Source organism: Neomonachus schauinslandi, chromosome 2 (genome assembly GCF_002201575.2).
Source record: "Neomonachus schauinslandi chromosome 2, ASM220157v2, whole genome shotgun sequence".
In the NCBI taxonomy this organism is placed as follows: domain Eukaryota; kingdom Metazoa; phylum Chordata; class Mammalia; order Carnivora; family Phocidae; genus Neomonachus; species Neomonachus schauinslandi.
The window spans coordinates 85,077,124-85,090,316 of NC_058404.1; the positions used below are offsets into that span (position 1 = coordinate 85,077,124).

The 13,193-nt window shown below is 41.7% G+C and overlaps 1 protein-coding gene across 1 annotated transcript; it reads left to right on the forward strand.

Annotated features, from left to right (window-relative positions):
• Positions 1–794: 794 nt before the first annotated feature.
• UCP1 (uncoupling protein 1) lies at positions 795–9,477 on the forward strand. The gene is made up of 6 exons (XM_021679332.1): positions 795–920; positions 1,565–1,763; positions 4,614–4,814; positions 4,914–5,015; positions 5,794–5,974; positions 9,363–9,477. The coding sequence occupies exons 1-6, from the start codon at positions 795–797 to the stop codon at positions 9,475–9,477; spliced, it is 924 nt and encodes a 307-aa protein (XP_021535007.1).
• Positions 9,478–13,193: the final 3,716 nt, after the last annotated feature.

Here is a 13,193-nt window from a genome sequence, read left to right on the forward strand (position 1 = left end):
TAGTATGTCAATGATCTCATCCGACATCCTCTTACAAAAGTGTTTAAAAGAAACACCTTATTTCTTTTAAAAGTTCTGAGTGTTCTTGGTTTCTGTCCGGGAATTTTCCGGCCTGGATTTGGCGGTTGGAAAGAAGAAAGGAGGATGAGAAGTTAATAGGAGAGGAAAGGAAGCTGAGAAGATGCCTGCAAGGTTCCCGGAGAGTCAGAGGAATAAAAGGGGCGCCACATTCTCGCTTGGGAGAGCTCCAGCTCGGCAGGACCTTTTACCAGGATCCCCGAGATCGCGCTTGTTTAGGAAACCCCCCCCTCCACCCCATCCGAGGACACGCAGCCAGGCGCCGGGTGGGGGTGGGGGGGCTGCCGCGGTGCGCCCTCCCTGGGACACGCGGGCGCAGACCGCCAGGTGCGCGGGGAGCGGCTTCCCAGGCGCGCAGCTAGCCTGCGGGTGGGAGGGACCGGGCGCCCCAGGGCACGCCCCCGCCAGCTCCCACGCCCGGCTCCGCCGAGAGCTGGCGAGCCCGGGAGCGGCCGACTACATAAGTGACCCGGCGCGGGCAGGGCGCACGGGCGCCGCCAGCCTGCGCCCCTGGGTCCTCCTGGCGCTAGGGCGCGAAGGCGGGAGGCGCGGCCCGGCTCGACCCCTCTGCTGCGCTCCGCCTGCAGCCACGGCCGGCGCACCGCCTCCCGCGAAGTCAGGGAGCCGGTTTACTGTCCCGGCGGGACAGGAGCGGAAAGGCAGGGAGAAATTCCGCCCTGTGGGCGCCCGCTCGTCGCTTCGCTCTTTGAGCGAAGATGGCGGGCCCGACAGCCTCGGACGTGCCCCCGACGATGCCGGTCAAGATCTTCTCAGCTGGCGTGGCGGCCTGTGTGGCGGATGTGATCACCTTCCCGCTGGACACGGCCAAAGTTCGGCTCCAGGTAGCGAGCGAGATGAGGATGGGGAGGTGTCTCAGGGCAGAGAGGGGACACCTATTCCGTGAGCCCTTTTGATGACGGCTTTGGTTTAACCAACTCCTCGGGTAGGGCGGGTGGCCACCTGAACGGTGTGGGCTCGTCACAGAACTGGATGCAGGGGGGCGGGAAACTGGCACTTCTCCGAGATCAACGGAAGAACCACTAGAAGCCACGGAAGATACGTTGACCGTGACTACTGCGAAAGCCCCCAAAGTTAGGGTGCACTAAATGTTCTAAGAGCTAAGACTATCAGCATCTCCCAAGTTTGCAAGTCAGGTTCTTTGACTTCCTTAATTTGGTGGGGGCACCTTCCCATCTGCTGCTTAGGGGTTCTGGAGGATTTATACAGGGAGGGTGGGAATGTTCAAAATTCGCATGGTAGCTAATCTCTCTTCATATATATAGCTAGAGAGATACAGAGATATAGAGGAGATGTTGCTGAGAAGGGAAAACGAACTGAAAATAGGAAAACAGTGGGAAAAATCTTGGCTTTAGGTTTCTCCACAGAGAACAGACAGCCTGTTGCCAGTCTTTGTTTTTTCCTCACCAGTTAGGAACTCCTTACGCAATTTTTACATCCCTCTGACCTGCACCTTTCTCATTTCCAGATCCAAGGTGAATGCCAGACCTCCAGAGCCATTAGGTATAAAGGTGTCCTGGGTACAGTCACCACTCTGGCAAAAACTGAAGGGCCAATGAAACTCTATAGTGGGCTGCCTGCTGGTCTCCAGAGACAAATAAGCTTTGCCTCTCTTAGGATCGGCCTCTACGACACCGTCCTGGAGTTCTTCAGCACAGGGAAAGAAAGTAAGCAATGAGCATTCCTGGGAGGGGCAGACAGCCAGAGACATGCCCTGGGCCCAGCTCTGTTCAAGCAATGTTACGTGCAGGGGTGGTCTTCATAACAAATTGGCAAGCAGACAGCCAATATTAGCTTGGTACTCACTGTTCATAGAAAGAAAAGGAAATGTGCAAAATCAATTTTTCAGATGCAGATTTATACTTATAAAAATCACCTGGTCAGTCGTGGAAGCTTTGGGCCTAATTTGGATATCCATCTGGAGAAGATGGATGGGCTGCAGAAAAATGTTTAACTCAAAGTTCTGCAAACGGTCAAAGAGGATGACCTTCCCCGATAGAGGAGGACCATTCTTTGGTCAATGGTATAGGAGTAGCTGCACTCCCCTGCTAGAACTTCCAAACAAGCTCTCAAGTCCATTTGTAGGAAAATGTAGGGTAGTCAGGCTTCTAAGACTCCAGACACATCCAAATGAGGTGCTGCATGTGGCAGTCTGTTTTTCTTTAAAAAAAAAAAAAAAGGGACCTTAGGATTACATAACTTTATGGGACAAGTTATAAATATTAGTTATACAAACATATAATGAGTTTATTCTATACAGTTTCAAAGTAAAGTCTAGATGCTTTGAGATCCATACTGCATTGTCCTATTTGTAGATGTAGCAAGAGAAGAATCACAAAAGACATAAAGCTGTCCATTCTGGTAGTTTGCTTCACAGTTGACTGTTCTACCCAATTGTTGAGTACTTTAGATACTAAATTAATAGGACATATTTTGGCAGTACTCTATGTTATGCCTATTCCGCGCATTTCATTAGCTTTATTGAGCTGCCATGTGCCAGAAACTGCTGGATGCGTAGATTATGGATATCTGTCTAGGCAAGAGCTATGAGCTGTGAATAGGTCAATAGGTGAGGATGTGCTGTGACACATGCTCTGTTAGAAGTAATGACAGGACGTTGGGCACTTGGAAGAGGAATATTTTACCTAGCCTTGGGGGCATGGTCGGGCAAGATCTTCCTGAAGAACTGATGTCTGAATCAAATCTTGAAAGACCAATAGGCGTAGTAAGGTGAAGTGGTGAGGAAAGGCCTTCCAAGTAGAGCGAAGGTCATGTACAAAGGCTCAGAGAGGAGTGGCAAGAACACACAGGGCAGAGAGGGAGGACTAGGAGGGAGAGGTGAAGCCAAGGCAGGAAGGAGCCAGATCACAAAGGACCTTGCAGACCATGCTAAGAAGTTTAGATTTTGTCCTTACAGTGATGGGAAGTCATTGAAAAATGTTAAGCAGGAAAGTGGCCTAAACAACTTATATTTTTGAAAGATCACTTTGGCAGCAGTATCTAGAGGATATATAGAAAAAGGGTAAGAAGGGGGTAAGTTAGAAAGTAAGAAACGATCAGGGTAGGCTACAACAATGGCAGCAGGGAAGAGAGATCAGAAAGATTTAGGAAGTGTAGCTGACTGGACTTGGTAGGTAGCTGGTGTAAGGGAAAGGCTGGGATGGAGGATGGCCTCTGAGGTTCTGGCTAAAGGTACCATTCACAGAGGGACGGAATATGGAAACTGTCTTAGGGGGAAGGTAAGACATGCATTTGAAGATGTGTCAACAAGTAACATCCAGTCAACACATGAGCTTAGGAGAAATGTCTGGGATAGACTCCAGGGAGTTGCAGGAGGAACCATCAGTTGGGTCAAACAGAGCAGAGAGATCTAGTGTGAAAAGAAAAAAACATGATGGATGTGCCTAACAGCAGGAGCCCATGGGTCTCCTTCGCCAAAACATCAAAGGGGAGTACTGGAGATGGAAGCTGGATTGTGGAGGATTGAGGAGGAACTATGAGGAGACCCATGAGAAGTGAAGACAGAAAATGTAGCCTCTCCCTAAAAAGGCTTGACGGGGAAATGAGAAACGGACTGGAGGACAGGATGAGTGCATCAAAATAAGATTATAAATGTGGGCAATTGTAATCATACGATCTTGCCAATTAAAAGATGGTTATCTATTGTACGCTCAGCTCCTGGACAAGCATGAGGAGAAAAGAGGACAATCATATGGTTATGAAAAGAACTTATGTACTTTCTATATGCAGGACAGTATGTTATGTGCTATATTGATATTATTTTAACTCACACAATAACTCTATGAAATAGATATTGTTATCTCCATTTTACAGATTGGGAAACAGACAGACTGAGAAAGTCCTTGATGAGTAAATGTTCTTGGTCCATACGTCAATGATAGAAATGAGCCTGGGGGAGGAAGGCTCCAAGACTATGTATAGTTTATTAAATAATATCTGTCTTGAGTAATCCAAGCTCATTTTTCAAATTTTCAAATCAAAAATCACTTTCTTCACTTCTTTCTCTTTTTGTTCCCTTTGTAATCTGTTGTAGCCTAATACCACTCAACATCCCATCTGGGGGCAGTTAGTCCACTTGGGATTTTCCTAAGACCCCTAAGTCCAATAAATAACATTACCACCCATAAGAGGAAGGCTGAGCATCATTGGTGACTGGTACCTGCTCCCAGTTGGAAAGAAAACTGAAAAAGAGAGCTAGCTATAGGAAAGAACTAAGCACTGTTTAAGTAGGCATTGTGTTTTCTTTGTCCTTGAAAGTCTTCATTTATTTATTTTTTAATTCTAGTCAACTTTGAAGTTTCTAGCCCTAAAGTGATTTAGTACATACTCAGTACATGATCATCACATGCACAAGCATTAGGGAAATAGAAAAGATATAAAGAGACAGTGATACTAACCACTAAAATTAAAAAAGACATATAGAGTTGCACTCTGGGTCTTGTTTTTTGTTTTTGTTTTTCATTTTTGCTTGATAAATATCTTTTCTCTCCGGATAGCAACAGCTAGTTTAGGAAGCAAGATCGCAGCTGGTCTGACGACTGGAGGAGTGGCAGTATTCATTGGGCAACCCACAGAGGTCGTGAAGGTCAGACTTCAAGCACAGAGCCATCTGCATGGTCTCAAACCTCGCTACACTGGGACTTACAATGCTTACAGAATCATAGCGACAACGGAAGGCCTGAAAGGCCTTTGGAAAGGTAACTAACTTCAAGGTGAATCTGATAATTATTAAAACACATATATCCTGTTAGCACCTTATCATATAATGGAGCTATTATACATTTTCTTTTTTCTAGGGACTACTCCCAATCTGACAAGAAATGTCATCATCAATTGTACAGAGCTAGTTACATATGACCTAATGAAGGAGGCCCTTGTGAAAAAGAAACTCCTAGCAGGTGACTTCCTCCTAGATATGTAACCTGTGAGTCTGCACATTTACAATTTCATCCTGGAGGTTCTCTATCCACATTGTACTGAATCCCTTAATCGTAACAGTTAAAAAAATTAAGTAATTTTGAACACTAGATAGAACTTTTAAGCAAACAAAACAAACCAAAACCAAAAACAAACCAAAACCCCAAAAGGCTAACTTTTAGAAGTTTTGCTGCAACCAATTTTTTTCTGCAACAAAGAGAAAGTGTAATTATATTCTTACATCAGCATTATTCTCATTTAATTATAATATATGGGACTTTGGTTAGCCTCTTATTCTTTATATAGCATAACTCGGGAGGTGAGTCCATCCCACACTATATCCAAATGTACTGGTTATGTAAGGAGCTCATCAGTGTTTTCATCCAAAAAGTAGCACCGTTGGATAGGTTCCTAAGATAGTCTAACAGGTTCTAGAGATATTGAAATTCTCCCTGGACAATGACTTTAATTCAATAAAAAAGTATTAGATGCCTATGTCTCAGGCATTATGCCATACCCTACGGGCACAGAGCAGACTGACAGGTTATTTTTTTAATCACATCACTGTGCCATGTACTCTTTGTCATCTTTTTTGGTAAGGGTAAGTAAAACCTTCCTTATTATATTTTATTTATTTATATAAAGACATCCACGTTGGTCTCCTGATATCATCAGGTTTCCAAGGATCTGATAGATAACTAAAAACTAGAAGCTTCTTCCAAAAGTCTGCTGCTGACTTGTTTCATTGATCCATTTTAGACGACTTACCCTGCCACTTCGTGTCAGCTCTTATCGCTGGATTTTGCACAACAGTCCTGTCCTCGCCAGTGGATGTGGTAAAAACCCGATTTGTTAATTCTCCACCAGGACAGTACACGAGTGTGCCCAACTGTGCCATGACAATGCTCACTAAGGAAGGACCGTTGGCTTTTCTCAAAGGGTAGGATATGGTCTTCTCTGTCTATAATGCTGTGTTCAGGCCATCTGTGTGCTTTGGGATGCTTTCTTGTCTAAATAGTTGACCAGCCTTAGTCTATGCCGTATGCTTAGTGTCTGTTTTTCTTTGCCATAACTATCTCCAATTCGCTAATTCCACTGGGCCAGAAAATGGGAAAACTGAATTAAGATTTTCTCAGCCTTGATCAGAGGCTCACTTAAATTCAGTGACCTTTCCCTTGGTTCCAATCTATTGGGAATGTGGACAGGATTTTGCCTGATCAGGGCTAGAGAACTATAACGTGGAGGGAAAGCATAATAAAGGGCTATAAGAAAACAAGATGTGATTTTCACTATTCAAATAATTTTTTTAATTTTAAGTTTTTATTTTAATTTGTTAGTGCTATATTAGTTTCAGGTGTACAATATAGTGAGTCAACACTTCCATACATCACCCAGTGCTCATCACAACAAGTGTACTCCTTAATCCACATCAACCATTTAACCCATTCCCTTGCCCCCCTCCCCTCTGGTAACCATCAGTTTATTCTCTATAGTTAAGAGTCTGTTTCTTGATTTGTCTCTCTCTCTTATTATTTCCCTTTGCTTGTTTTTTAAATTCCACATATGAGTCAAATTATACAGTATTTGTCTTCTCTGACTGACTTACTTCATTTAGCATTATACTCTCTAGCTCCATCTGCGTCATTGCAAATGGCAAGATTTCATGCTTTTTTATGGCTAAATAATCCAGTGTGTGTGTGTGTGTGTCTTCATCAATCAATGGACACTTGGCTGTTTCCGTATCTTGGCTATTGTAAATAATGCTGCTATAAACATAGGGGTGCATGTATCCTTTTGAGTTAGTGTTCTTGTATTCTTTGGGTAAATATCCAGTAGTGTGATTGCTGAAATTTTCACTATTTTAACTTGATGGACTCAGATTTTTTGACTGTATTAAAGTAAAACTAGAGAAAAATCATTGCCACTGACCTAGAAAAGTCAAGCAGAAAATGATGTGGTTTGGATAATTATTACACTCACCTTGAAACTAGTATTGTGTAGTAGATCACATTTCCCATTAAGCAGTATTACATTGGATACTACCTTCCTAAGAAAATACAGTATGAACTAATGTATGGATACACTCTATAAGGGTTAAACTAGTGATAATATAGCAACTTCTATAACCATTTACAATTGTAAGGCAATGCCTCAGACTATAAAATAAGCATAAATGCACCATACACATATACACAAGGTTTTCAATTCACCATAATCAGCACTAATGATACATTAATACAAATGAAATATATTATAAAATTAATTTAGAATGGATATCTCAGTTATTAACCATTAACCATTTAACAATATTTTTATTTTTTTCAAACTTGAAACCTTTTGGGGATATATGCTGCAACAAGGATGAACACTGAAAACATTATGCTGAATCAAATGGGCCAGACACAGGACAAATATTGTATGATTTCACCTATGTGAGGTATCTAGAGTAGTCAGATTCATAGAGACAGAGGTGGAATGGTGATTACCAGAGGCTGAGGGGAGGTGGGGGGGTAGGGAATTATTGGTTTGATTTTTTTTTTAGATTTTATTCATTTATTAGAGAGAGTGCGAGAGCACAAGTGGGGGGGGGGGGGAAGGGCAGACAGAGAGGGAGAAGCAGACTCCCCATGCTGAGCAGGAAGCCTGACACCGGGCTTGATCCCAGGACCCCGAGATCATGACTGACCCAAAGGCAGATGCTTAACTGACTGAGCCACCCAGGTGCCCAGGAATTACTGTTTAATAGGTAGAGTTTCCAGTTAGGGATGACCAAAAGGTTCTGGAGATGGGTAGTGGTGATGGTTGCTCACAATGTGAATGTACTTTATGCTACTGAATTATATACTTAGAATGGTTAAAATGGTAAACTTATGAACATTGTACCACAATTAAAATACATACACACACACACACCCAGGAGTCAGGAGAAATATGTTGAGACCTTAAAACAACAACAACAACAAAACAAAACAACCCCTCCCCCCGCAAAAACCTTCGGGGCATGATTTTTATAGGCCAGATCTCTTTTAAAAACTCTATCCAAGGCAGATTTAACTGATGACATCTTTTTTCTCCCGAATGTCTCATTGCTTGCAAACAGGCATTCAAAATCAATCATTTGGTCTGCACAGTTTGACAGCATAACACACAAAACAAAACAAAAACAAACCATCCAAAACCCAAAAACCAAAAAGAAAAAAATGCCCTTAGCTCCTTGACACTCTAAGGCTGAGAATTGCCAAGATCTGGACAGCACTAATTTCTTCACTTTGGAAAATGGTCCACTTACTCATCGCTTTTTCTTTGCTTTCTCTTCCTCCTCTTTCTTTTCTTTTTAAAAGATTTTATTTATTTATTTGAGAGAGAGAGAGAGAGAGAGCATGAGAGAGGGGAGGTCAGAGGGAGAAGCAGACTCCCTGCCGAGCAGGGAGCCCGATGCGGGACTCGATCCTGGGACTCCAGGATCATGACCTGAGCCGAAGGCAGTCGCCCAACCAACTGAGCCACCCAGGTGCCCTCTCCTCCTCCTCTTTCAACGGTTTCCTACCTCCCATTCAGAAAGCAGAGCGAAAGAAAGCAAAAATTTCCCCGCTCCTCAAAAAAGGCGAGTTATTGGGAAATGCCCTTTCAGAAAGGACACATGCTTTGGTGCGGTGGGAATGAAGGCCGTTTATGTATTTGGATAGACGTGATCATCTGGGTTTTGTTGTTCTGAAGCAGTATTAGACAGCTAGATGAAACATTATCTTAGGCATCGCTGGCAAGGTGAGGAATAGGTACTTTTAAGTGCCTAAATTTACGTGAGAAGAGTGTGCGATGAGAAGCAGAAGCTGTTTGTGTGATAATAGCTTTTTTAAAAATATATTTTTTAAAGATTTTATTTATTTGACACAGAGAGATAGCAAGAGAGAGAGAAAGAGCACAAGCATGGAGAGTGGCAGGCAGAGGGAGAAGCAGGCTTCTTGCATGAGCAGGAAGCCCGACGCGGGGCTCGATCCCAGGACTCTGGAATCATGACCTGAGCTGAAGGCAGCGGTTTAACCAACTGAGCCACCCAGGTGCCCCTGTGTGATAATAGCTTTAAGAATTCTAACAAACTAGGGACGCCTGGGCGGATCAGTCGGTCAGGTGTCTGCCTTCAGTTCAGGTCATGATCCTAGGGTGCTGGGATCGAGTCCCGCATCGGGCTCCTTGCTCAGTGGGGAGCCTGCTTCCCCCTCTGCCTAACACAACCTCTTCTTGTGTGCTCTCTCTCTCTCTCATTCTGACAAAAAAAAAAAAAAAGAATTCTAACAAACTCAAGAGAATGGTGACATGCCCTTTTCTAGATTTGTACCTTCCTTCTTGCGACTTGGATCCTGGAACGTCATTATGTTTGCGTGCTTCGAACAGCTGAAACGAGAACTGATGAAGTCAGGGCAGACCGTGAACTGTGCCACATAATCACCTTCAGGAAAAAGTGGTGACATACCAGTGGGAATCTTTGCTGACCGGATAACTCAAACACGAAAACAAAACACGTATTCCCTTTATTTCACCCTAAGCAGATAAAAGAATTCTGATAGAGAGTTTTGGACTTTTTAAAGAAAAGTTAATATTTATTTCTTGTGACTTTTATTCTCTGTGTTTTTGGAAGGAGAAAGCAAAATGCTCAGTACGCACCCTGGCACATGCAATGTGCAAATAAGTGGCTGTATTTGATTGGCTCTTTTGAGAAGGTGGGAGTCTTACGATTGAACATGAAGAAATTTAACATGCTTTAATTATAGTTCAAGTTGACAGGAGAGGAAAACTGAGTGGTGCATTTTATGTTTATAAACACTTAAACATGAACAGTTACCAAGGAAAATGCTATTTCCATTTAATGTATTAACCCAGTTGTCAGTTAATATATCCAATAAAGTACTGCTAATACCTTTGAAAGTTTGCCATTTTGGATCCATCTCTGAATGTAAAACTTGCAGTTCACCTAGATTACAAAACTGCCCAATAGCAAGTGAAGGTCTTTAGAATCAATAGGCATAAATTTACTTTAAATGTAATTGGTACAGATTTTTAATTTTGGGAGTCTATATTTTATGGCACTTATAACAACTTCTAAGACACTATAATCATTATTAGAATCGTGATATCTATCCCAGAATTCCAGAATTTTTGACCCAGAAGGTACCTTCGGTTAGACAGAAGAACAGTCTGAGATTCCTAGGGAGATAGAAACCAATCTTCATGGCACCTTTCCAGCCAAGCTAAATTCATCCTTAACACCTGCAGTAACCTTTTTCTCGTGTTACAAACCGAGTGCAGAAGAAATAGGGAAAGAATAAACAAGAGAGTAAAAAAAGAGGTGTAAGACAAAGCCCAGGCTTGTTTTAAGCCAAAAACAAAGAATGGCGGAAGGGCCAGGAAGCCCACAGGCTGTCAGGCAGCATTCTGTTTGTTTTCATCAGCTCCACATTCTATCTACTGTTGTGTTTTTTTCCCTTTGACTTTATGAGGTTTCCCCGGTGCTTATTTCCCCTGCTGTTACCTGTAAAATGGTCTTGTAGCAGATGTCTGCAATATCCCTCACCTATCTCTTTGATCTCACCACTCCGGCGCATGCGGGCCTGACTTCCTGTTGTCATGTCAGCATCTCTATAGGGTCTTCCGGCCGTCAGAGCCATCTTTGTGCGCCTGCGCATGGCACGATAGACGAACAGCGAGAACAACACACCCCTGGGAGCGGCCCTTGCCCAATAACTGATGGGAGTTTTTATATAAATACTTTAGTCCCCTCACCCTCACCCAGGGACTCAAAATCCTGTTACACAGTATTATTTTGCTTAATACAAAACCCTTTATGGGATGACTTCAATTCCCTCACTCCCTCACCAGTGTTTCCTGGGATCACCTCCCAAATGAATGACAAATCCTTATCTTAAGGTCTGATTCTGGGGGAATCCAAACTACAACAGACCACAACCTTAGAGTAGCATGTTTCTGTCAAGAATACGGAAGAAAACATAGAAGTTCGTTTCTTTGCTGTCAGGCAGTAGGCGGTAGTGACAAGATGCTCCCCCTTGATCAAACCTTATAGTCAGGCTTCTCTGAGCTGCCTTTTTCTACTAAATCCTTCTTAGGCATGTCTACAAGGGCGCAATTTAACAAGAATTGGGCTAAGAATCCCTCACCCTTGATAAATGATCAAAAATTCCTCCTCTACCCTTGATATCAGATCAGTTCTCTTGGGATTTTCTATGTACACATTTGTATCATTTATGAATAATAACTTTACCTTCCTTCCATCCACTTGTTTTATTGTACTAGGTAGGACTCTAGCACAATTTTGAATAGATGTGGTGACAATTTGGATTATTCATCAAATGTTCACTCCTTAGCCCTTCCTTAGAGTACATTTCCCTGTTCCATTGATGTTGGACTTGACCATTTGACTTGCTATACGACCAAGGGAATGTGAGTGAGCAAAGGCTCGAAATACCTGTGAGCCATTGGGCTTGTTCTTGTGTTTCTGCTGCACCATTAAAGAGCATGCCTCAGGTAACCCATTGGTCCCAGATGTGTAGATCACATGGAGCTGACAGGAACCGAACCCATGACCTGTATTTAAGGCCAGCTGAATCCAGTGGAGATTAGCAAAGCTGCCTGGTTAGCCTACCCATGTGTGAGGAGGGAATGCTTTTTTTTGTATGCCACTAAGATTTTGTGTGATTGGTTGTTACACGTTGTTATTGTGGCAAAAACGGGTGGATACAAGTGGTGACATCCTGTCTCAATTCTCATCCCGATGTTTTACCATTAAATATATTTGCTATTGTTCATTTTATAGATAAATTTTGTAAAATTAAGGTAACCCCTTTCTATTTCTTATTTGCTAAGTTTTTACCATGAATGGATGTTGAATTTTTATCAAATGCTTTTTCTGCAACTTTTAAGATTATGTGATTTTCAAATGCTAATGTGGTAAATTTCATTAATATTATTCTGGGAATTAACCCAACTGAGTTATAACTGATCACACATTAAAACAGCATATCTATATGTAGTTCATTATTGATTTAATATATTTATTTCTGGATTTCAGTATGCTTCTATTTTATTTAGCATTACAGCATCTAAAATGACAGTGGCATATAATTATTCTTTTTCATTCTGTTCTGGTTGGACTTGAGTCATCAGAATTATGATAGTTTCATGAATTACAGGGTGTCCACCCTTTATGTAGAAGAGATTGTGAGAACTGTCATTATTTTATTCTTAAATGTGTTAATTCGCCAGTGCAAGCCACACAGGACTGTAGGTTTTTTAATGGAAAGATTTTAAATTGCTGAATCCACATAACAATGCTAGGACTTTTTGCTTCCCTATTTCTTCTTGTACAGTTTTGTTTTGGTAATAAGCATATTTTTCTAGAAATGTTTATATTTCATCTAAATTTTCAAATTTTTGTGGTTATCCTTAATATATTTTCTTTTCAGTATTTGCAGGATCTGTAGTGATGTTTCATATTTAATTCTTGATATCATTATTTGCTTTCTTCCTTATTCTTAATTTATCTCACCAAGGTTTATCAGTATTACTAGTCTTTTCAAGCAACAGCTTTTTACTTTTGTTGATTCTATGGTATGCATTTCTATTCCGTGCATCTGGGCTCTTGCCTTTAGTATTTCCTTTATTTTCTTTAGGTTTATTTTGTTCTTTGCCAAACTCCCTGAGATGATTGCTTTGTCTTTAGCTTTCAGCCATTCTTTTTTCAATACATACATTTAAAGCTATAATTAGTACTAACTTAGTACTGCTTTTGCTGTATCCAACCAGTGACATATGTACTATTTTTGTTTAGTTCAAAATAAGACACATACACACACACACACACACACACACACACAGGAATGCTCTGCAGCTGTATATAAATCGAATAAGGAAGCTATGTATTAATATAAAAATGTGTCTAAGATTCATTGCAAAGTTAAGTAAAACATACTGCAGTGCAGTATGAATTATTCCTATCCTTTGTAAGAATGGGGGGTGGGAGTGGCAGCTTCTTTTCTGGTCTCATAGCCAATTGTTACCAGTAACATCTTAAATAGGTAATTAATGGATGAGTTAAAGTCATAAAAATAAAAATTTTCTGTATATTCTGATTCATCTATAGGAACATG

Bases quoted from the DNA above. Each gene is read 5' to 3' on its own strand.
- UCP1 (XM_021679332.1), top strand. From the start codon at position 795: ATGGCGGGCCCGACAGCCTCGGACGTGCCCCCGACGATGCCGGTCAAG. The intron at 921-1,564 runs GTAGCGAGCGAG...TCTCATTTCCAG, and splicing joins CGGCCAAAGTTCGGCTCCAG to ATCCAAGGTGAATGCCAGAC. The intron at 1,764-4,613 runs GTAAGCAATGAG...CTCTCCGGATAG, and splicing joins CTTCAGCACAGGGAAAGAAA to CAACAGCTAGTTTAGGAAGC.